Source organism: Venturia canescens, chromosome 11 (assembly GCF_019457755.1).
Source record: "Venturia canescens isolate UGA chromosome 11, ASM1945775v1, whole genome shotgun sequence".
Classification (NCBI taxonomy): Eukaryota; Metazoa; Arthropoda; class Insecta; order Hymenoptera; family Ichneumonidae; genus Venturia; species Venturia canescens.
The window spans coordinates 8,682,381-8,708,295 of record NC_057431.1 but is presented as its reverse complement, the minus strand read 5'-3'; the positions used below and the strand labels follow the sequence as shown (position 1 = coordinate 8,708,295).

Below are 25,915 nucleotides of genomic sequence, written 5' to 3'. Positions count from 1 at the left end.
ACGTTGGAGTCCAACGAAATGATCTAAAAAACTGTCCAATAATTTCAGTAATTATCCAATTTATTTCCAGTCGAATTTGTACTTTGTATTTTTTCAATCTACACAATTGTGATTCGTGAAATAAAAAACTGATGGATAAATCATTTTATTTTCATTCATTTCGTTGGACTCCAACGTTGGAAACTTCAGCGTCGTCTAACTTGGGCCTTTTCTCTCCGATTTTCGTAACATTTTTTCCCTCTTTATTCACGAGGATATCACTGTTGTTGCACACGCTCTCGTGGGAGTGGAGTGATAAACACTGGAAATTGGAATTTTGGAGAGCGCTCGGGAGGAGAAAAACCTGAAAACGGAACGCGTCCTCTTTAGAGCTTGAGTAGCGCCGAAACTGTTGGAAATAGGGCAAAAGTGCATAGGACTGATATTGTAGGGGATGAAATTTCCTAGAAAAAAGTCCCCTGCGAAAGTTCGCTATCTCCCATAGGTTAGTTCTCGGAACGTCCGGAATAGCACGAATCGTTTTTCCCGACGGTTTACCGTCTCTTCCAATATTTTTTATCCATTTTTACACAGAAATATTCTTACTTAGTGAATATATTTTTCCCATCTCTTCCATGTTTTTCTACTGACTGGATTTTCTCAATCCCTCCACGCGTTTGGAGCTGTGAAAAAAAACTTTTTTTAACAGCTTCCGGATATAAAACTCTCCGTTTCACCGTTGCGCTCGATTATTTCCTTGACCGAGAGAATCGAGAGAGGCACGACCTCGGGGGCTCGGGAGCAGAGAATGTCGCAAACTGAATGAAAAAAAAAAAAAAAAAAAAAATTGGGGGAGACAATTGACGGGGTTGAATTGGAGAATCGCAAGTTTACTTTTCGTCCGGAATGAGAAAGGGAAGGAAATTTTTCGAGTCGATAACCCAACCCCCCCCCTTTGCGAGCTCCTCACTTTTTCATCTATTTTTGCCCAATTTCACGGACCGATGGCTCGCCCACCGATCCACCGAACTTCTCAACTTTGTGCCTCTCCCATTGTTTCACACGCGTGTACGAAACAAAACAAATTTGCACAACTCGAAAAAATAAATATGAAAACGAGAAAATTGCGCATCGCAACAAATGGCGGCATTTTTTTCGATGCACTAATGTACATTCTCGATCTGTTCATGAACGAAAGGGGGAAGGGCATGGAAGCGTGAACACAAGTATCAGTTCATGATTTTTTTTTTTTTTTTGTTCGTTCACCACTAAATCGCTGCACATATTTTCTTTGCGATTTTCTCGTTCATCCGGTACGACAAAGCTTCCAATTCCTCGCCCCAATTGCCCCTCCCTTCCATTCCCTCTCGTTCGCTTTTCCGTTCTCATTCGTGTGTGAATAAATATATCAGTGTTTGTATTTATGAGTATCTTTTTGGGATTCGATTTTTTCCCGTGGTTCGTTAATGATTCCAAATTTTGGGTTTAACGAGGGCTCTGTTTGAATTTGATAATTGTGTTAGCTGCAGGTCCGAAAGGCTTTCGATTAACCGTTGAAATTGAAGCTTTTACCAGGCTTCAATTCGAAGCCGAAGTTTGGTGTGGAAAGCCACGAAAAGTTGGCTCCGATTTAACGTTATTTATTATGATTATTGTCAAGCTGCAGTTGCGACTACTCGAAGTTTGCAGTAGTGAATCTGCAGAATCCAAAAAAACGGTTCTTTCGCTTTATTCAACTTAACGAATCGTCGTTGTTCCTAGGAGCAATGAAAAAGTTCGAACGACGCTGAAGTTTCCAACGTTGGAGTCCAACAAAATGAATGAAAATAATATGATTTATCCATCAGTTTTTTATTTCACGAATCATAATTGTGTAAATTGAAAAACTACAAAGTACTAATTTGGCAGGAAATAAATTGGAGAATTACTGGAATTATTGGACAGTTTTTTAGATCATTTCGTTGGACTCCAACGTTGGAAACTTCAGCATCATAAGTTCGATTCGTTATTAAATCGAGGGCATTTTTTATCCGATGACCGCCACTTTTGGCATGCAGCAAATATGGGATCGCGACGATGGAAAAGGAAATCAATTCGGTCGAGAATTTTATCATCCGCTTCGTACACACACATTTATTGCTACAATATTTTTTACGAAACGTGGAAATGAAGAGAGAAAAAGAGGGGAGGAAAGAGTATGAGGAAAAGTATAAAGTAAAGTATAACGGTAGAACGCGAAGCAGAGATGAAATCACTTTTCATCCTTGCCTTTACTTTTCACAGAGAAAATCGTGTCCCACGTTTTTTTTCCACTCGGGTAGCGGTGGGCAAAATTCAAAAAAAAAAAAAAAAACGCTAAAAGCAATTAAAAAACAAATAATTGCTTGAAAAATATTGCGCCCGGAGATAGCGACGTGCAATTTGAACCGGGAGCGATGCTCCCTTTATGACCCTTTTTTGCATACATTTAACAAAGAAAAGAGTTGCATTATCCCACGTTTATCGTTATTTCTTGTACGTCTCGAGCTTCCGGAGGAATAAAAGCGTAACCCGCATCTAATAAGGGCTCAAATTGGCCCCTTTTGCGCCCTTTTAACCAAAGAGTCCCAGCAGGGACTGGAGTAAACATAAATGTCGTTTCAAATACAAATATTGAAACATGCGCACGCGTTCACTCGCTGTACGTAAAACAATAAAAAACACAATCATGAGAGTTAAAAGACGTGATAAAACCAATGGATTTAGAGTCTCCTTGAGATGATGGAGGCTAACAAAGTCGAACCGAACGACACGTTTCCAGGATCAAAGAATGACAAATTTAAGAATGATTAAGCGTGGAAGAAAAATGCTCGAAAAATCAAGCAAGGTTTTTGGTTTTTTTTCCCCTTTCCAACTTGGCATTCCCGAGTTTTCAATTTTTCAGGAAAAGCCTCGAATCGAAGGGAATAAAATCATAGAAAAGTATTTCCGCGGAAATTGTTCGATTTTTCTGTTATTTAACCATGTAAAGAAAGAATTTACCAAAAAAACTTGCTCACTCGAAACGATTATATATTAATTAATCGGCGGCACATTCCATTTTGGCAGCTTTGTGATCACTCGCTTTACCCGGAGCCTGCTCCATCGACCGTCAGGTTTTATCAAGAAAATAAAATAAAAACGTTTTTACGATAAAATAGAGAAGAAAGAAACTGAATTAGCTTCCAAATCTTGGGCCGCGAAAAACTCGCGAAATGCCAATGTTGAAAATAATTGACAACGGAAAATGCTCACGCTATAGTTACGACGAGTGCGCCCAAGTTCGCATCATTCTGCTGAGAGTCTCAGTGTGTGTGTATGTGCCAACGCATATTTTCCGAGCGCGAAAATTCGGCTCCGCTCGTCTGTGCCTTGCCTTCCTTTGTGCCCCGTTTAACGAACGACCCCCCCCCCCCCCTCCCCGACATCGCTCCTCTTTCCTTTCCTCCCTCCTCTCTCTTTCTCTCTTCGAATTTTAATGCACTTTGTATAAATCAATTTTGTGTCGGAATTGTCGCGAACGCCCCCACCTCAATCGCGGTCCCTCACGATTTCAGCTCTTTTCACATTCCGCTCCAACCTCCTCCCCTCCGGTCCCTTGGACTCGGTCTCTTTTCTCCAAGCCGCAATGTGGCGAATTTGGATGCTTTGTCCGCTCGTTGTTAACGTCACCGCAATTTTCCATTACCCATAGCCCCCGCTGCCGCTCCCGCGCGCTGTCGCACTTCTCCCCCCGACAACGCGAACTAAGTCTTTTTCATTCGCCAGGCAATCGATTGCGGGCCAGGCTCGTCGCTTTTGTTGCGATCAATCAGCATTTTTGTGAATGAAAAATTGTACTTGGCGATGCTTTAGGATAAGTGGGCCTTTTCGCCTGTACGATCGTGGAATGAAATTTTAGTTTTTGAGGCATCAGGAAATAAAGAGCCGAATCGTTGATCAGTCTAGAGTTTAATTGAACTGTCATGTCCAATCAGTTGATCCGAATCTGTCAAGCTGTACATTTTGCAAGTCGCCTTTACATTTTTACATGCTTGGGACTCGAAAAAACAATCGACGCAATATTGCCTCACACGCGGGTGAAGTAATTGTGCAAATTTTGAAGTAATTTACAAAAGAAGAGGCACATTTAAGGAGGGTGGCTAGTCGACGATACAATGTTGCCGTGCTAAACCATGTTAAATACATATAAAATTTCAAAATTATAATAATTTAATTAAATTTGGTCAACATATTCTTTAGTGCCAAATTTGACAATACTAATTTTTTAAGATTTTTCTTCTGTACAGTTATCGAGATATTATTGATCACTAAAGTTTACGTGTATATAAGCATGGCGCGTTTCCAGGTATACATTATTCCCGGGCATAAGAAATCTGCTTTAATGCGTAATTACCACTCGATAACTAAGCAGAAGAAAATTTTGAAAAAAATTGTGTCTTCGCACTGGACGTTGAAAAACATTATCGCACCAAATTTGATAAATTTCTTATCATTTTGACGAATGTAGCGACCCTCCTTAACCGGTTTACTGGTGAGTTTTTTTCCAGTATTTGCGCCAAAACTGGTACGAGCCAATATGTTATCGAAAATCACGATAATTTATTTCTGAGGGTTTTCGAGCTTGCTGATTCCATTTTTATGTGATAAAGCATGAAATTTTCGCAGTGGAAAATAAACAAATCTCACCCTGAGCCCTTATTTTTCACACCTTTGGGCCGGCAGCGAATTTCGTTTGATTTCGATGACTCCTTGGAGTTAAAAGTGGTGTTTTACGTACTCCCCACCACTGATCTACTTCAACAGTCGGTAAAACACTTACTTTCCGTACCGCCGGCAGGCTCGAAAAGCGAGGAAAACGTGGTGTTGCGTTATCAAGGTGTCTAACGACCTGAAAAGTCATGAAAAACCTTAAATGTCATGAAATTACACTCAACCTTAAAAAAGTCATGAAAAGTCATGACTAATGATCATGAAACCTTATTTTTACGAGGTCTCTACAGTTTTCATTGTCATTTTTGTGTTTCCATTTATTTTTTCTCCTTAAGCGAGATTTTACTCGTTTAACAGTTAATTTTAAATCTCTTCGTTCTCGAACTGTGCTATATTTTCTCAAAATTGTATTTTTTTTTTTCAAAGTGAATGGCTCTGCAAAAGAAGGCAAAAATTTTATAATATTCGTTTATTTTTTGAATAGAAATATTTTTAATTCTGAAAATTAGCCACATTAAATAATTGACACGCACATTTTTCTACCAGCAAGTTATCTAATGTCATGAAAAATTCCATATTCCTTGCCTTAGAAACCCTCAAAAGTCATGAAATTCGAATCTTCGTGAAAATTAGACACCCTGGTTATATAAACCATTGTATACCAATTTTTGTCGAAATCGGTTGAAAATTGAAAAAGTTATTTCAATATGTACACATAATAATGATACAAAACGAGAATGGGGCCGACTTTTTTTTCTACATATATGATCGCGAGTACCAGCAGTCAACCGGTTAATTGGATTTAATCGAGACGAGTTTGGTGAATAAATGAAGGTTTTTATTGTGGAATGTTGCAGCTTGGAGCCTGCGAAGAAATCGAAATGGTCGAGCTGAGCGGTGGGAACGGTCAGCCAAATGCGATGCATCAGGGCATCGGTTTGGGAGTCGGGGGAGGAGGTGGGGGAATACAACTGGGCCCGATGACGGTTGGGATCGTGTCGGCGCCGACGTCGTCCTCGTCGTCCTCGACGACGACGACGACCGGGGCTTCCTCGTCAACGACATCCGGACGCGCCGGTGTCCTCGAGACGCAAGTGCGCGGCCAGTGGTATCGTGTTTTCGTTTCGCTCGAGGACGATTATCTTAGCATATCGCTTGACGAGAGCTGCGAAAATGTATTGTCCGGCACCGCGATGAGTGGCACCTTAAACGGCAACATAAACAACAACAATATCGACAGCCTCAATGATCCGGATGTACCCGATTCCGTTGCTAATCAAAAGAGAATCGTTCGCGTCGTTAAAAGTGACAACAATGGCCTCGGCATATCAATTAAGGGGGGCAAAGAAAACAAAATGCCGATACTCATATCCAAGATCTTCAAGGGCATGGCCGCTGACTCGACCGAACAACTGTACGTCGGTGATGCAATATTGGCCGTCAACGGGGAAGATCTCCGCGAAGCCACTCACGACGAGGCGGTCAAGGCACTCAAGAGAGCCGGAAAGGTCGTCGAGCTTGAAGGTCAGCCTTTCAAATTTATACTTATTAACCAATCGTTCATAATAAATAGCTTCATCATTATCGTCATCTATCTTTCTTACTTCGTTTTCGTACCTCCGTCCTTATAGACATTTGTTGACTATTTTTCTCGATTTTTCTCATTCTCATCGCATCCAATATTTGACCTTACTGGGTCGTTATTGCAAACAAGTAAATAGCTACTTTTACAACTAGAGTAAAATATACTGTGAAATTGCAAAATAATAATAAGCATAGTGTATGGCTCAATGCAGGCTAGCAGGCAAACGTTTCTTTTCGTTCAAATTTAAAAATTTTAGATATAGTTTTTCTGGAGAAGATATTTGTTTACTCTGTGATGAAAAGGCTAATGAATCTGTAAGACATATTCTAAATGAATGTAAATTACATAAACCACAACGGGATAAATATTTAACCAATATTTACTTCGATTACCCTGCAGGTTTAGAGATACTTCCCACAGAGTTCATAAAAAATATATACGCCTTCATAACTTTAAGCTGCAAAAATCGAGCTTTTATACTTAGTCAGTAAGATAAATCATAAAATTATATCTGTAAAACGTAGCCTGTAAAACAGATAATTTGTAATAGATCTACGATCTTAAACAAATAAATATTATTATTATTAATAAGCATAGTGAAAAACGTTTTCAGTCACTTGAAATATTCATATTGTCAAGTATCCTGGGCCAACGATAAAAACAAAACTATACGCATGGTAAATGGTCACACGTATTCGGTGTATATATACGATTCGAGTATCAAGGGACTCGCGCGGTAGAGTCTCGGGACAAGTACATTGACAGCCCTGTCGTTCATATTATTTTTACCATGCTGACAGCGAAAATTTGTGATTTACGATACGCATCTCCACTCATCGCTAAGTTCTAGTCTGACATGACGAATGACACTCGAAAACAAGGATATATACTTTTCACGTGCATCACAGTACCTTTTGCTATTCGCACACGAAGCTGCTGAGAATCCGAGGGACGAAAAATTGCAAAATTCAAAAAAATTTGTTATTGGCAGTTTTTTATACTTTTCGTGCTGCAAGATGCGAGGCTGGGCTTCAAAAATCGATTTTTTATTGTCCACCTGCGTAGTTGTAACTGTCCCTCGACGATCAGAATTGTAAATGTTATAACATGTGAAACTCTGGAAAAATGGTCGCAAGAAAATCAATGTTCATTAAATAAAACTCGAAATTCATGGCTCACATAATAATCGCACACACCCGAACAAAAAGACAAGAAAAAAAACTGAAAATATTGCGGAGATTTGTCTTCGCGACGATCCGTCATTCAATGCACACGCACACACATAATATATTTGTATCGGCTCGAATTATGTAACTATAAAGAGTCCATAGTTGACAACGCATGGAAATGGGGAGAAATCTTAATAAAATATCTTTTTGCCTCTGGGAACCTTGGAGAAGTGATCGCGTTGTACTCCTCTTTTTCATTTTCGAATCGAGATGAAATTCGGACGGCCAAGGACAATTTGCGTGGACCGAGGATCGAAAGTTTGATGCTCGATGCTGCGGCGAGACGACGAGTCGATCTATCACTTGCCTTCGACGGTCCCGAAGCAAGAGAGCGCGAGGGTTCGCAGGTTCGCGAGCTCCCGACAATTGGAGAATAATGAGAAGGCCAAAGGGACACGCCCCATTCTCAGAGGGTCGATATTTCGAAAATGGCGCCAATAGGGTGGGGATCAAATGTTGGAATGACTAAAATTTCGAACAGCCAAAATCTCGAATTTATAAACTTCGAATGATAATATGGAGACGGATAGATTCGACTAGAGCTTTGAATGCCGAAAATAAATAAAGCAGAAACTGCAAGGTTTGAAGAACGTTTACATCGAAAATAGAATGTAACAATCGCCCATAGGACGATGATTAAAATATCGATTTTTCGAAAATTCGACTATCACTCTTTCGATTCATAAATTACTACAGTCAGCGATACTGTGAAAATTCACAATTTTGAAAATATAATAACGAAATACGAAATATTACTGAGGTCGAAATACTGAAACACCAAAAAGTCGAACAGTCAAAATAGCGAAACGTTAGAAAGTCGATCGATCAAAATAAAGAAATGCAGCAGAGCTCCAAATACACGCGTCTCACTCACTCACTTACTCAGACCGGTGATCTCCCGTTTTAAACATCGCCATTTTGACTTTCGCCTTTTCGAGCCATCGCTATTCTGCATATCCAAGTTTTATAGGCTCGAAAATTTCACTTTCGATTTTCTGCTACTCTTAATTCTGGTCCGTCTATAAAACAACTTATCTCCATTTTGAATTCGAAAATATGAACTTTTGACATTCGGATGGTCTGTTAAAATTGCATTCGAAATGAAAACTATCGAAATATATATTTTCGGGTAAATATGAATTCAAAGAAGGAATTTTTGATTAAACGCGCAATCTGCTGAATAGTTGATCGGGAATAAGAATTTCGAATAACTTATTTTTCTCCAAACTGATACCACAACTTTTAAAATTTTGAAATATCGACCGTTCTACAATTCAGTTATTCGACATATTGAACCCCACCCCGCCAATATAAGTAGAAAATGAGAAATTGAGATCTTACGTACTTGGCCAATTCTCACTTAGAGGGACGATTACTTCGATAGGTCAATTTACTTTGACCATTCCCTCTTGAACGATCTGCATGAAAAATTCGTGAGAATTAATCGACCGCTCGAACGCTATTTTTCATTATTTTTTTATTCCGAAAGGTTTCGCTGGCTCTTCGAATTATAGTGTTCTCGGGCTTTCTGGCTTTCGTGGCTAGTTCGTATCAGTTCGGAACTTGTTTAAAGAAGCTTCGAGCGCTTTCCCGTTATTCCTGTTATTCGAATTGACGAAACGTTGTCATTGGGGGCCACATTGATTGAAAAAACATGGAACTGCAAACAACGGAGCATATTCGGACCTGAGAGGTCTCCATTTTTATCATTATGGCGCAGCGAGGAACGTTGCCTTGTGTACAAGCGAATAAAAAATGCACAGGATGTCTCACGAGCGAGGCTCTAGAGCATAAATTCCATATAAATCGGGTCCAATGTCCGAACGGGCAAGTCCAGCTTTGCACTACCGACCCCGGGCGGGACACGAATCGTCGGATTTGGAGGTAGCGCTCCCTTCTATCGTCCGTAGTACCGAAGCCGTTGCAGATAGAGCAAAAGTCTGTGGGACCAATTTTGTAGCCCGTTAAATTTATTACAAAAAGCTTCCCCCTCGGATTTTTCCATTTCCATTATTTCGGCCCCGGTAGCCGATTGAAAAAAAATCTCGAAATCGTTCGACCTCCATGGGCCTTGGGAAGCAAGTATTTCATCGATGCGCCCACATTCTCCACTATTACTCGAGATACGTCCTCTATACACACATTTACGGAGGGTTTACAGATGGAAAAGCGTGTAGAGGCGTTTTAGAAACGCGGACATGGAGCTAACGGTAAAGACTATTCCAAAGGGGGCTTTGGGACATTAACGAGGCTCTTACTCCAATTAGCCTTAAGTACACGGTGCATTAAGCGCACCGGTAACGGATTCAACGTATATGGAGAGCACGGCGGCAAGCTTTGGCTTCTCTCGTTTTAATATCGAATTCCCCTTCTCTTCTGCTCCCCCCCCCCCCCCCTTAACTTTCTCTCGTAGCTTCTGTGAAATCCTCACCACCTATTCGTTGCTTTTCTCTTGTAAAATCTTCGTCTCTCTCTCTCTCTCTCTCTCTCTTTCTAGATGTCTTGCTTCGTCGTTGTTTCGTGATTTCTGACGGATTTTACCTCGAGCTGCTGCCTGGTGTGGCACGCTCTTAACTTTGTGGCCTATTTCCTTCAGTCTCGCTATTTTCCATCCCTTATTTCCGTTCCTTTCTATTCATCCCTCATATGCATTACATATTATTATATCTCCTACGTTCATCCACGTTCTGTATTATGCAAGAGAGATTTCTTGCCAATTTTGTCATGTGATTCAATTATGCTATTCATACAGTCTCCCTTTGCCTCTTCCTCGGTGCGCAGTTATCGCTTTTCGTTGACGAATTTTCACTACTCTCTCGTAAATGCTTCCGTTCGCCAAATTCTCATGCGGGAGTTATTACACATCGCTTATCAAATAATCGTGTATATTCGGGCGAATTTCGGTGCTGAATTTTCAGCAATACACTGCTGCGACAAAAATCACTCGCTGCTAATGGGCCGGGAGGCTCGATCGGTCTCGAGTGCGCGAACACTTTTTTTCCCTAATTTTTGTACTATTCATGTTATTTCGGTAATGCCTTGGCAAATATAAATAATGAATCGATTAGTTTTTCAGTGGCTTTCTTGAGGCTTTCATTCGAGGGTTATTTTTTATTTGCTTTTCGGTAGAATGAAAATGTTATTCTTTCACCTTTTCCTCGCGTCTTTTCGCCTCTATTTTTTTTCTCTCAGCACTCACCACTTCCGGCTGATGACTCCCAGCAGCGTTTTTCTTACCGAATACGCGAACCGGAAGTGCCGCGCTGGTCCGTCCATCTCGTGTCCTCCTCCTCCGACTGTTCTATCGTCGCTCCTTTTCACATGGTACACGGCACTCTTTATCTCGGAGGCTTTCTCCTCGATGAATAGTAAATTGTAAGAGGTTGAAAATTCCACGAAAACAAGGGCCGAATATGTCTCGGTCTTTCTCTCAGCGCCTCGCGCGCATAATAGCGATTGTCATTGTACTCGTTTCCATTTTTTCTTACTTCTTATCCTCTCTTTTCTCGCTTCTGGTGCTCCGAGCTTTTGTCACCTTTCTTTAAAAGCCTCGAGCTTTTGTAATTTTTTTTTCTCGCCTCAAGGCGATCCCCTTTGGCCCAAGACACCGGAAGTGGGTCATCCTTGGTTACCAATGCTGCTCTAGCAATCCTCGAGCTTTTCCTTCCTTTCGAAATATTTGTTTGTTGCTTTTAGCTTGTTTTATATAATTACATTTGTTTCACGCTTCTACGCGAGGTCGATCACAACTGTTGGATTTAAGGTAACTCTCCTGTACTGCATGCCAGTCAAATGAGTGCTAAATTTTCAAAACGCTTTTAGACCAAGCTTAACGTACCGTGGATTTGTATTACAGCATATCTCATTAAGATGTGTGAAAATATTAAAAACGCTAGTTTTGCGAAAGCATCAACTGATAAATACAAATTTCCCACGCTGACACATTTTCACTGGTATATTTTTCGAAGAGTTATCTGCCTTTTTTCATCGATTTTATTGCAACAAGTCTCATTTTGTTCGTCAACCGGTCCTCTGTGCAGCTAATTGTTCATTAACCCTCTCGGAGCGTATGTTGCTTCTACGCAACACGCGCTTCCAGGTCCAATAAAACTGCATCGGTCAGTAAGGTCGGGGTTCTAACTGCCTATTTCCATGAAGCAAGGTTAGATTGCACCTTAGATACTTCTAAACCAAGAGATAAACTGCTTTAACTCATCGAAATATCAATATGAAGTCGGCGTTTCATGTTGAGCTGGCGTTGTGTGAAAAGGTGCTTTAGTTATCGCAAAAGAAAAGTGGGTATACATTTTTTTTTCGTACTCCAAACGTTATTTCCTTTCAAAGAGAAGCTAATATGATGTATTTAAGGTATTCGGTGCTAGATTCATTCGTAAATTTTCCTGATTTTGCTCCCCAAGAACCTGGTACTGCGCGCAGCGAACATTCCAAAATTCATATTTCCCAACAAAAAAACCGAAATGTCACAATGGATTCGGAAACTAGAAAGTATTTTGAGATAAAATTATAAAGGGAATAATTTTCCGTCAACGCGAAATAGGTCTCGGTCTGAGAGGGTTAAGTGAAAAAACTTTTACATTCATAATTTCTCTCAGGAATGAGTTCAAAGGATCAGTTGAGGAACAAAATGAGACTTGGTGGAATAAAATTGGTTAAAAAAAATACAGCTAGATGATTCTTTGAAAAGTAGCTGTGAAAATGTGTCATCATGAAAATTTGCATCCATCAGTTGATGGTTTTACAAAACTATCGTTTTTAATATTTTTTCACGTTAATAAGATATATGCTTTGAATACACATCTACTAACAATAAGTTTAATCGGTACGTTGAACTTGGTCTAAAAGCGTTTTGAATATATTTAGTACTCATTTGACTGACATGCAGTACAGGAGTTACCTTAAAGCAACTCAGCCGACGATTTTGGACCTAGTTTCACAAACGCTTTGGCCGATTATAAATTTATATATAATTTCATTTTTTTTGTCTATCGCCGCGTATATCTGGGATTCGGCGGTAATTCAATCGGCTCGATGCTCTAAGACTGGATTTCCCATTTCGGGATACTTCTGGCGTCGAGCAGTTAATTGAACCTTCGAATTGATTGACTCATTGATTTTCTATCCTTTTCATAAATTTACGGGAAGCTGAAAATAACGGAGTCACTGACCTTTTCCCACTTATGGTTACTCGTCAGCGAATCCCTAAAAAAGTCCTAATTCGAACTCGGGATTTGGGGCTCGAGTGGACGAGTCAGACACAAATTACGTTCCAAATGGAACTTTTCTCCTTCACTCGGCTCTACATTCAGTCAAAATCTGTTTAAATAGGACCCCAAAACCCTTTTTGGGACTTGTCACGTCCAGATTTATAATGGAGTGAAGGAAAAAGTCCGATTTAGGAGTTAACATCCGACTTTTCTCCTTTTTTGGGACTCTTTCAGGGTGTGGACTCTGCTTCGTCATTTTGTTTTTCCAGCCTAACGAAATGTTCAGTTAAATTCACAGAAATTAAAGAAAAGAGACAAAAATCATAGTAAAACAGGGCACGAAACATCGTATACGTGCGAATAACATTCGAATTACTGGTTCCCATAGTTTCGTTAATTTTCGTGTCATACTTTAAATCACATTAAACCTAAATTGGATCGAATATCGTCCCTATCCAGTCTCGTTTCGATATCGTTCTCTTGCTCTCTCCTTTCCTCTCATTCGCGTACGATGGTGCTCTCTTCGATGCGTCATAACTTTACGTATGCAGATTCGTCATTCGCCCCAGAGGTTAATGGCCCAGATCGCTTGGAACCGGTTCACTAAAGTCGGCGTTCATTAGCGAGGATCGTATAATTGATGACGATGTCTCTCGCCTCTTCTCTTTCATCCGTTCACTTGTAATTCCCTCATGTTTCCAACAATCCAAATTAGAAATCGTAACTCGCCGGGAGGAGTCACGAAATCTATTTGACTTGCTAGAAATTTATGGAATATAGAGAGTCCAGGGGGGGGGCTCGCTCTCGTGAACTTTATCGATGCAGCCTATACTTTCGTGGATTTCTGTCGTCGTTGTGAGTCTGAGGAACCGCGACGCGCCAAGTTTTCCACTGAAATGATCTTTCATTTAAAAAGAAATCTTTTCCCTCTTCGGATTCGAGATTCACTAATTTCTCCTTCGGGGGGTCTACCCGATTCCGTGATTAATTGAGATTCTCGAAAATTTTCCAACGACTCGTCGAGTTACGAGATGAAAACTTTACAAATCCGGTTGCATCCCGCTCCATATTTTCCTCAATGAACAAGTGGGCCTTTGCAAAAAAACATTATTTTGCACACATGCTTCATTGGCAACCCTCATTTTCCTTTGCCCAAGTACCAAAGGGCCCGATATCGCTTCTTAATTCCTCGTACGTTTTTCTCCTTCAATTTCGGTGTCCCTTGAAAGTGCCTCAGCGGTTAAATCACTCACAGAAAATAGGAATTTCCCATGTGGCTTCTGCTGTGACGAACACTTCGCACGGACTTCAGGAAAGAGAGCCGGTGGCGAGGGGGATTGAATTTCATGGTTAACCCCCACGAGACACCATCAGCGGACTCTCGGTCACGCTTAATTGCTGGATTAAAATTATTAATCCTCAGAGTTGGAGCAGAAAGAGAGAGAGAGCGAGAGAGAGAGGAAAGTGAGCGAAACATTAATATATTAGAGCGGTGTCGACGAGAGTTAAATATTCCACGAAGAGATTGCGGGTGAAAAGAAGAGGGGGGGGGGGAGGGGGAGGAAGGTATAATTAAAAAAAGTGTGGAGAAGGAAGAACGTATCTCATTCGGACGAGTGCACTCGCGGATTATAAACCACGAGAGTGCGGTTGAACGTATGGTAATTGTTATTCCGAGCCCGCCAGGTCAGAAGATCACAAGTGGGTGTGCTTCATCTTTATTTCTTCCTCTCATTTCCTTGCTCTGCTACTCTCTTTTTCCTCCTTTGCCATTCACCTTTTTTTTTTTTCAACTTGCTCCACCCCCCGTCTTCGCTCCCTTTAACCCTTTTGTTCATTCCGTTTTCTCTACTTGAGAGGGATTTTCTTTGCCTCGTGTTTCCCCTTTATTTCTCCTCGTTGACTTTGGCCCTTTTTTGCCTCCCCCGGTTATCTTCTTGCGGTTATAATATTTTTTGGAATGCCTCCTCGTCACGTCATCATTATCCCCGGAAAAATGTATCTTTGCCTAACATTTCGAGAGGAGAGTGGCGTTTATTCTTCTTCGTCAAATCGTTCTTCAAAAAGTTTTTCAGCAGCTAAAAAAAACTGTTGGACTTGGCTGAATGATGATGATGATGATGATGATGATTAAGTTTATTTGCCTTAGGGACCTGTTAGGCAATTAAGCAGAAAATAATAATCCAGCCCAGTTACAAAAAATTCTGAGCATGGATAATGCGTAATACAATGTGCAAAATTAAACTAACTTACAATTGAGTAAAAAATATGTATAGACTTATATAATTAGTAATCAATATAACGAGAATAAAAGAAGTACGGCGAGGTTTGAAATAAGTGATGATGATATTGTTGTAAGACGGTGAGTGACGAAAAAAAGCATTCACAAAAGATGAAAAAAAGAAGACCTTTCGGTCGTCTGTATATGATTGAGAAGAGAATAGTTTGTTGATGAGAGGAGATTGAGGAAAAAGAAAGAAAGAAAGAAAGAAAAAAAAAACGTTTATTCTCTAACGAATTCGTGACGACTTTTCTCGTCAACAATGAAATCTTTGCAATGCGAGAGCGAAATGAATTGTTCTTCATTCGAGGGCGCATGGGAGTAAAAAATAAAAATAAAGTGCTGAAAATCGATTATCGACGATCTCGTGTACAAATGGATCGTTTTTTCGACCGTTTGATTCCGTCTGTGGCTCCACCTAATTTTCGCAGCCCCCCGTTCGCGTGTTATTCGGCTTTGAAAAAACAAGGCTTGTCTGTGTATATTAGCGGAGCGTAACCGGCCCGGAGGATCGAGGTTTTTATTAGTATTCATCGTCACACGAGAGAGCTACGACAAAACCGTTTTTATTCGGGTTCACCCGAGGTCTTCCCCTTGAGGCTAAGGGTTGAAACTGAGGCAGCAGAAGTTTGTACGAGGAAAAAGAGTGAAGGGGATGAGTCCCGTGCCGGAGCCAGTGTTTTCTCTCCCGCTCTCGCGCTTCCTCCCTCTCGCAATCTCTTCAAAGGAAATTTCATCCCCCAAACTTGAGGGAAAACAATCCCCCCCGCCCCTCGGGGCCGGCGAACAGGTGTGTAACTTTAGTGCAGGCAAGTGTGAGCGTCTCTCCCGGTACCAAATGATCGGCACACGGACCCTTTAATTTTTCAATCTCCATAACCCTCCTCCGCGCCATGATGGATTCTTTGTGCAGGCTTTATTTGTGTGCGCGTGCTTTTTCTTTATCTTCCGTCGTCTCTCTTCCCCCCCGTCTTCGCTTCGCTCTTTCCCTTGCTCCACCCCTTCGGCGATACTTGTAAATTTACATGGACGAACCTTTTCCTATCGCTTTCTCTTTTCTCCTCCGCCTCTCCGCCTCCGCCTCCCCGGCCTCTATCAAACTCTTTCTTTGAATTCGAAGCTCTCTCGTGTGTGCATGCCTTTTCTCACCCCCGGGGGAACGCTTCGAGACTCTCGTTTGCATTTCCCTATCTTTTTCCCTTTCACGTGCCTTTGTTTTGACCTGCTGGCGCGCGCACACACACGGACACTAGAGGCCTATGCAGCAACGTCAATGAGGCGTTTTCCTTTTCCCACCCTTTTCCCTCCTTACCTTCCATTGTGTTGCAGGCCTCGTTTTCTTTATTAACACTCGTTGCATGCATATTCGTATACATAAACGAGTGTCTGTGGGCGTGTGTGCGTTTGTAGGGGCTGCGTATGTCTGCTGGGGGCTTTAACAACGATTTCTTGCTCTTTCGGCTTCGCGCGCTTCTTTCGCGTTCTTTTGACGGTAAAACAAGTGCCGAAAGGTCGTTGAGAGAGCTTTATCCCTCGCAATGCTTATATCCGAATAACTTTGTTTTTCTCTCTTTTCGTTACTTTTCCTTTTTTCAACTTTACTCTGTCGTGCGCCAAAATGATGCGGCGAAATTGCGCCTCTTCGAGGTCTCATGCGTGTCCCTGCGAACGGAGCTTTTTTCTTGATTCTACATTTGCTGTTCGGAAGCTCGCGTCTCGTTGGGACGAAAAGTAATTTTTTACGTGTGATCGTTACGTTTATCCAGCTCAATATTTCTCGTCTTTTACTGTGCTCCCTCGTTTCACAGTGTTTGAGAAAAATTCTCGGTCTTTTTGCTCAAATAATTTCCTCCGTATTCCCGAATCCCGTTGACACGATTAATTTATCTTTAATTGTGAAAAACTTGGGTGCAACACGCCCAACCGCCTTTCATTTTCTTTCGCTCTTCGTATTATAACGTTGAAACTCCTTGAGATAAATCGATGACGCGCAGAGGAATATAAACAACGGGGAAAGAGGACCGAGGAACAAAATTATACTCGTATTATAGGAGGAAAATAAAAGTACGAAATGTGACTTTGCGTATACAAGATTCTCTGCGGTGTCGGTATGAGGATGCGCCCGGGCAAGGGCTCGGCAAAGGGTGGTATCGAGGGAATCGAAGGTCGAACCAAAGTTTCCGCACCATTTGCCGTCGAAACGATGGAATAAGAGCTGAAGAGAGAAAGTAATAATAAGAGAGAAAGAGATAAAAGAGGAAGAATCGATCGAGTCTGGGACAACTCGAGGGTGAAACCAGTCGTGGTAGACCGGACATCATTTTCCCCCTCTCTCCCTTCTTTTTTCCCTCCTTTCCTCTCCTATAGTCAGCCTCATTGGCTTATATATATACCTCTGATTTAATGAAGTTTTGCGGCATTCCATTTCTATTATGGCTGGTGGAGCGAATCGTGTCCGAGGGCTAACGAGACCGCGTGACTTTGCTCTTTGCCCGAGAGAGAGAGAGAGAGAGAGAAAGAGTGAGAGCGGGAGAAAAAGGTTTTGCCAAACTCTTCGAGTCTCTTGGTCGAGAGAGCGAAAGAAGAAGAAGAAGAAGAAGAAGAAGAAGAAGAAGAAGAAGAAGAGGCAGGGCGAGTTGAGGCTTGGTTTGACCGCCCTATCCCACGCTTCAGCGGGAGTTCCGATTTGTGAAAGACTCGTCTACAAGTCTCTAACGATCCGCGTGCCCATACGTTTTTCTGTATGGGAAATCAGCCCCTGCTAACACTTCCTGCTTGTTAGAGCTACTAAACAAGCCGCGCGTCGTCTCCATTTTCACACACGTTTCCCCAATTTTGACACAATCGCTTCGGCCTGACGGCAAATTCTCGAAAAATGTTCAACGAACTGGGATTGAAAAGGTGCGCGCGAAGAACGAAATTCTACACGAATATATATTCGTATTTGTTACGTCATCTTTTTCTTTCCGGACAGAATTTACAAACTAATTGGAAAAAATTGTCAACGACCAACTGAAAAAAGGATTGGAAAGGATGATTTTAAGATTAGCTCGAAAGATGCGAGTAATCGAAGCGAAATATATTGTTTTTAACTGGAAATATCGACGATCGCAATTCCGGACGCGCGAGAGTGCGCCTCCAATAAAATTTTGCACCGTAGTCGTCTTTCGGATCGCGCCTGTCGATATGTTTAACCGGAGAAGCGGAAATCGAACTGGTCGAAAGCCTTAAAATAAGCTTCAACAGGATAAAGTTCATTCTTGTTTGTTTCCGGATGGGTTTTTAGAATCGGGGGGGGAAAAGCGTCGGAATAACGGATGACAATTGAATCCGTAGAAGAGGAATCAGGATCCAATATAATCTCTGTTGTAAAATGTAGCGATTTGTATTAAGGCGAATTTCACGCGAGGAATGAAATTGAATTTTGTCCTGGTTTAGCCGTTCGAAATACCTTCGATTCTCTGCCCATTCGCGTTTCTTCGCCGAGTGCGCATGCTGTATAAATATTAAAATTCCGAGCCGTCCGTCCGTCCTCTTGACACTTATTGGGCCGTCCCTTCCATTTGCTTCTCTAGCCTTTCTCTACTTCGTCTTTTTCCCCCCATTCGCGTGCGTACTTCGCTCCTCGCTCTCTGTGTCTTCCTTCAAAACTTTCGCATTCCCCAAACAATGAAATTTAATCCTGAAACTCTCAATACAAGCGATCGACCGAGCAATCTGGCCAATTCGATGTCTCCGATATCTTCACACATATAGAATAAATATAAAAATGGCGTTCCCTTGGCCGAGTGACGTGTGTCGTGGCAACGGACAAAAGTTGGTCACCATTCGTGACCGCTCCCTTTCAATATTTTATACTAATTCAGGTCGACCCGATGATACCATTGCGAGCCGAAGAGCTCTGGTCGAACGTCCCGCAGTAGCATTCCTTCACATAAATGAGCCCTAAAAAACACGAGGGCACACATCGAGTCAACGACGACGAAGCTTGCGATGACGATTCGCGCGTCCTCCCCCGCTCGTTCTAATTATCCCATTAATTGGCATTCGATCCACGCCTTTTCTGTTCCTCCCCCATCACGATGCTCAATCTTTCATATCAGCTGCCTCGTAATTGCACAAAACCCAAGAGATTTGACCCGGTGGAACTCGCGCCGGAGTTATTGTCTCGTTAATTTCTTCCTTCGCTCCGCGATATATATATTTTATAATGACGTTGATGCAAAACGAGCAGGCTAAACCGGCGTCGCGGTGGGGAAGGAAGGGGCACGAGGGGCGATAATATCTCGGAGTCAACATAAGCGCCGAGCAAAAGCGAATCGTTATATTATGAAGCGCTACCCATAATAAACGCGTAGATAATATTGAAGAGCAAGAGGCAAAGCAAGCGGGGGGCAGGAGACGAAGAGAAAGAGAAAGGGGAAGATTGAGTTAAAAGGGGATGAAAGATGGGCTGGTGTTGGTAGTTTACGCGTCGCCGATCTCGACCCGTTTGAGCTCGCGACGGGGCTGGGGGTTGGTCGAGGGGGGGAAGCCGCCCCCACGGCATCGTTGGCGCTTTTCTCGCCGGCGGCCATCAACGCCGGACACTTTAATAATTTGCCCAAGCTGATTATTCGGTCGCTCTCATCACCCGCGCCCTTCCGATCCTCGCCCGTTCCCCGCATCCGACAGCTTCAACTTGATCCCCCGAGGGAGCTGCGGAACGCGTTAACGCACTGTCCTGCCGCGTAAAGAAGCAGGCGGCGCGGGGAAAGCTCCGAGGCTTCTGGATCGTCCATTATATTAACAGCGATGTATACAGCGCTACAGGTGGACGCGGAAGGCAATAATGGAGAGGTGAAACTCGCACAGGGCATGACGGGGGCGGCGCCCCCCACCCCACCCCGCCCCTGCAACGCCATTGTTCATTCTATGCCCCCTTTCATATTCCAATTATCTTGCCATAACCTTATTATTATATATCTACATATATCGCTGTCATGTTTGTGAACGGTCGATACACTCTGTGTGTACCAGCGAAATGTACATTCGAATACATTGACGCGCGTTATTTTGTCCTACCGGGGCGCATACACACTCCCAAACTGATTGACGCAAATTTTAATGAGTTTTGATTAGCCGCTGACATCAAACGGCTGGAGATGGGCGCGACGGGTTTCATCATCCACGGCATATTTGTTCGATTAAGTTTGCTCTATGAAATCGTTTGATGAATCGGAATCAAAAGTTTTTAATTTTTTTTTCTTTTTTTTTTTTTTTGCTGTTTTTTAATTCTTGCCAAACGTGACCTCGTCACGGAGAGTTTCGGAAATCGGCATTTCGGGAATGGAGAACCGATGAAAATGGGAATGAAGCTGTACAGGAGTCGGGGAAACTGAGGGGCGGGCTTTTTTGTATTATTTTGTTTCGTAGAGGGAAGTCGATTTTTTGATTTTGAAAATATCGCATTTCGATGAATGGCGGCGCGGCGCGATCTCTGTTTCGGTAATGCAGGGACTCACTTCGTTGAATCGATGCATCGAGTCGGGGGCTGTGGTTCCGAAATGTTTTACACATACAATCGTTTTTGGCTTTAAACGCAAAATGGAATTCATTATTAATGAATTGCTGATGAAAATTACAAGTTTATTCGCGTGTGTGCACATATATTTTCTGAGCCGGTTTTTACTCCCGTTAAATTCAGTGATAATGCGGAACGAGCAATTCGCTCTCGTATTTCCGATCGAGCTTTCCACCGATGTTCAATTCCCTCGATATTTAACCTTTCTCATTTTCTGGCTTATTTGTTTTGTACTGTTCCCTCTCCTTTTTGTCGTTCCTTCCGCGTGGCCTGCGTGTCTCTCCGCACTGGCTTTTATTTGCTCGCTCCCTCCGCTCCGCTCTCTTTCACTTATTTTCTTCTTTCTCTCGGTATACTCGTACGCGAGCGAATGTTTTCTATGCCATTAAACGTATACACGAACGTAATTGCCATGCTTCTGTCCTTCTGCTTAACTTCCTCGTTTTTAACCCCTCATTATATTCGCTCTTTTCTTCCCGATCCTTGACTTGCCTTGAGCTGCTACATTTTTCTCTCAATTTATTGATCTATTTATTCACATATATTTTCATATATTCCCGCATAATTCCTTCTCTCTCGTAATCGATGAGATTTCGGGAGTCCCCTTATACCGCATCGTTGCCACTTTTCGACCCACCTTTAACTCATTTCCTCCCTGCTTCATCTTATCATGCTCATCCCCAGCGTCGATCGCGCGTTCCGCATACGAAAACTCGTCGCGTTTTTATAATTGCAGGTACTGCTACACGGGAAAGCAAACACTAGAAAATGTACACGCCGATTCCGTTGCACGAAGCGACAAAAATTTCGATGCATAACTCCATTCCCTTCCTCCGCTGACGTAACAGCGTCTCGTACAGCGAAAAATAATCGGAAAGAAGAGCAAAAAAACGAGCCTGCAAGCAAATACCACTTGCAAGGAGGGGCCGCCGACTGAGAATGGGGGGGCAGGATAAAAAATATTGGTGCATTGAAACATGAAATACGAAACGAGAAAAATGTTGATTCGATATACGACGCTGAAGTTTCCAACGTTGGAGTCCAACGAAATGAACGAATAAAAAAGCGTTTATAATTCATCAATTTTTTCATTTGACGAATCGCTGGTGCAGCTTGAAAAACTACGAATCGCAAATTTGGCAGGGAACAAAATAGGAGAATTACTGGAATTATTGGAGAGTTTTTTTCGATCATTTCGTTGGACTCCAACGTTGGAAACTTCAGCGTCATTCATTCGATAACGTGTGTAATCGCGTACCTTCGTTATCTCCTTTCGCTCTTGTCGCACACTAACATTTTTCGACTCGAGAGCCTCTCGTGCTTATATCATATTTACACTTTTCTACATGCGACCGTGCTCTCTTTTTTTTATTCTCTGCTCCCACTCTCATTCGCTCACTTGCTTCCCGGCTTCTCGCATTTCGATGTTCAGATTAGCCGGATATTTTTCACACACGATATTTTATACTCGCGCCGCAGCTCCGAAACTTTCGATCCACTCGCTCATTATCTCGATTTTTATGTCCCACGAAGGAGAGCACAGCGATGAGGAAAAAGGCTCGTTCCTCTCTGCGTATGCACGATAATGGCGCGCATATAAGAATTGGAAATTTCTTGGATCTTCCTCCGATATTTGACTCTCGCGAGGAATGATTATTTTCTGACGAAGAAAAATCTCGTTATATTAGGAAATTGATTTTTCTCGATAATAAATATCTCCAACAGATTTTTTGTAGACTCGCGCGCATGGAGGGATGCTTAAATTCGAGAAGAAAACTTGGGTCGGCATGCGGACTTTGCAAGTTCGAGGCCGCGCTGCGGCACGCGATATATTCGCAACCGCGCACCCCTTTCTTTCTCGACTCGTCTCTCTTTCTGGCGGGGCGAGGGGCCGCCTCGCACCCCGGAACTAGCCCCGTTGTACTCGGAAGACTCGGGCCAAGAAGTCTCGGAGTGCGGACTTCCGGTAACCGTTTCCGGTCAATCTATCGCCGCGTATTTGCACATGCAAGCGAACGGTATCCCCACACGGGGAGGTATTTACATTCGCGTATATACGCACACACACGTACTCACAAATATTTATATTTGTTTGTGACGTCGTCGAACGAAATAACGCTTTGTTTGATTTATGTGGTTTCGCCTGTGCGCTCATATTTACACTCATGTCGCTTGACGCGAATTTATGCAGGGTCCCTCGACGATGCTCCAAAAGAGCTCGGAAAGACTCGAGTGTCTCCGTGAGTTTGGTCCCGATGCTGGTGGATCGAAGGTCCGATTGATTTGGAACGAGCCCAGGATTTCGAGCACACTCGCAAGGAGCTGCCCTCTCACGACTAAACTTTGAGTGACTCGCAATCGGCGCGGGGAACTTTTTTGTAGAAAATTTTTCACTCTACAATAACGGTCCTATGAACTTTTGCTCCATCTCGAACGCTTCGGCTCCTACAGCCCGTAGAAAACGGGACATCCGGCGAGCTCGATGATCAATCACTCGTCAGGGAGTGATACCTCGTTGGAAAACTTCTAGGCGACTTTTCCACTCGAATTTTCATGCCCGATTCGATATCCCGGATCATCCCTTATATACGCGCGTTTACACTCGTCGTCCACACCTTCGTACACTCGTGCCTATCTTCACACACAACTGCAAATACACAATTTTATATGAATTTGTGTCGCTTCTGTGCACGCTTATGTCGTCTCTATACCGACAAATACACACCCACACACACACACACACTTGTCGTTTAACATACAACTATAAATTGCGGTATTAGCTCATCGCCCTCTCTCGATATCCGTAGCAGCCTGCCGTGTACGATTTACAACCCTCGATCATACAACCGAACAATTTGCAAGCCTCCCAACGAATCTTAACGTATATTCGTAAACTCGAAGCTCCACCTCTCCCTCATCCTCGCCTTCTCAAGCTATATACACACCTTTATGGCTTCATGCTCCAACCCAGGTATACACGAGAGTGTTCTGTATTAACGCTCCATATACGTTCCTCTGTACACACACATTTGTTGTTTCGTGATTGTAGACAATCAGTGAAACTGAAACCCTGCCGTAAAAGCTCCGTCCGATTCTATCCCCCTATCTTCCCTCCGCTCGGGTTCAACTACTTTACCGACCAAACGCACGTGAATATTGCTCGTGTGTATAGGAGCCTTCGAGGATTCCTTTTAAATGTCGAACAAGCGTTGAATCGAACGTCCCCTGCGCTTGCGTTAATCTCTCTCGTTAGACGATTGCGGAAAATGCTCTTTTTAGCTGCCCATTAAGAAAAAATGGCTCGTCCGAAACGGAGATTTTTTCGGGCCTCTACTAGCCGAGGCCAGCATATTTTCGAGGCTTCTTTTCATTTTAATTTTCATTTCAGAGCCTGACGATTCTCGTTGGAACTTTACTGAAAAAATCGCACCTTCGACTCTCCGTTCGACATCGAGATTGACATTAGCCAACTTTTTTGTAAGCTCTCCGTTTCGGCTGAAAAGTATTGGGGCCTCACCGGTGGAAAACGACATTTGAAGATTTCGCACCCCGAAATGTGTGTTTGGATCTTGAGGCCGATTCTCCAAGGCTTTTGCGGCATTCACAACCGCATCGGCGGAGCCGCGGCTCCGCTACGTGCAAATATGCCTATCTTTAGCTTCGTGCTCAGATAACCCTTATCACATGGTTAATATCGGTTTCCTCGGGGCTCAACCACCACGGCGAATTTCTCTCTCTCTCTCTCTCTCCTCCCACTTTTCTCTCTTCCTTTTGCGTTTGCTCTACATTTTCGCCGCTGCAATTGCATAAGATTGAGCGATAACCTACACGAAACTCCATATTCTCCGTGCGTGCATATATATTTGTTCATGCATAATCCATGCTCATCTTTCACGAAATTTTTCGTATCATTTTTCAACGTAATTCCAAACTTTGGCTAATAAAATTATCAATTTTATTTCAACTTGTTTGCTATTCCTCTCTATCAATGTTTTATAGTTGTCCTGACATTATTCAGTAATAAATAATCTGTTGTGAGGGAACTGAAAGATGCACGTTTGAGAATTATCGAGAGCAGCAAGAAACAACGGTTTCTGCACGCTTTTTGGAGTGTGAGCATTCGTTTATCCAGATTTGAATAAAAAAAAAAATGAACAAAAAAATCGGAAAAAAATTGAGTCCCGGACTCCACAAGATTGCCCCAAAATTGACTAGTTTTTAATGCCCACTTTCAAGTGGCGTTTCAGCTTGCGGAGGATTTTAAAGCTTGCTTTTTTTTTTTTTTTTATGGAAAGCTTTTTTGGGCTTCGATACCGTTGTTTTACGTCGTCAAGACCTCAATTTCACTCTCTCTATTATTCGAGGGTTGAAAATTGGATGTAAAAGAGTAAACGTGTGTAAAGAAATAAAGAAACGTGGCGATAGGGAAGTTGAACGATGTGGAGACGTGCGAAGGAGGGGGAGAGGTAGAGAGAGAGAGAGGGAGGATGAAAAATTTCCTTAGCGTCGTCGGTGGTCGGGTCGTTTGCATGGATATTTCATGGTGTGTTGTTGAAAAAGGAAAAAGCTAGTGACGTTGGTAGTAACAGGGTGTAGGAGGGGGTTGAAGACGAAAAAAGGAGAATATAGTACGTCTCTGACGGGGGGTGGTTTCCACTCTCGAGGGAATAAATTGGAACTGTCTTCGTCGACGTGTTACGCCATTTATTGTCATTTGTTCGATATACACAAAAGTAACGGAGCTATGGAGAAGATAAAAAAGTAAATGAGAGAGAGAGAGAGAGTAGTCGAGAGCAAGGGGAATGAAGAGCGAGGGCAAAGGGGGCGAAGAGAGCAGAGAGGAGAAAAAAACAGCTCCGAGGTGAATTTTAACTGCGCAGTCTTGTTTGGAGTGTAAAAAAGTTGGACGCGATCCTGGCACAGGCGATTCGGAAGCTGTGATTTTTCTCATTTACACGTAATTAAAAATGATCGGTGTGTGTGTGTGTGTGCGCGCGCGCACACACGTTGCAGAGGAATGAAAAGTTTGATATTGATGGATTCCAGGCTCGATGCTCGCGAATCACTGCGACACAATCTTCACGAGCGCGAGTCTCATATATTCGCGTCAATATATATATATATGCCTGCCTATTCTCCCAGGGGGGGGGTTGTCTCAAAATTCTTTGTTTTTTTCTTCGCATATTAATATGGCGGGTTGGCGCAGAGGGAGGGGAGGCTGCAAGCGCATCAGACACCCTGAAATTTCTCTACCGGGGTGAGGAGACTCTTCTCTATTACGAGTGCAGCGACAAGAACCCCCTCCCCCCCTCGTTCCAATAC

At 42.7% G+C, this 25,915-nt stretch overlaps 1 protein-coding gene across 8 annotated transcripts in view; it reads left to right on the top strand.

Moving 5' to 3' along the window:
* Positions 1–25,915, top strand: part of Syn1 (Syntrophin-like 1) — a 275,363-nt gene that overhangs the window by 5,470 nt on the left and 243,978 nt on the right. For all 8 annotated transcript variants that reach the window (XM_043432138.1, XM_043432137.1, XM_043432140.1 and 5 more), the window contains one exon: positions 5,568–6,234. In XM_043432138.1, the coding sequence (XP_043288073.1) occupies positions 5,568–6,234 (667 nt within the window). The remainder of the gene's footprint in view (positions 1–5,567; positions 6,235–25,915) is intronic.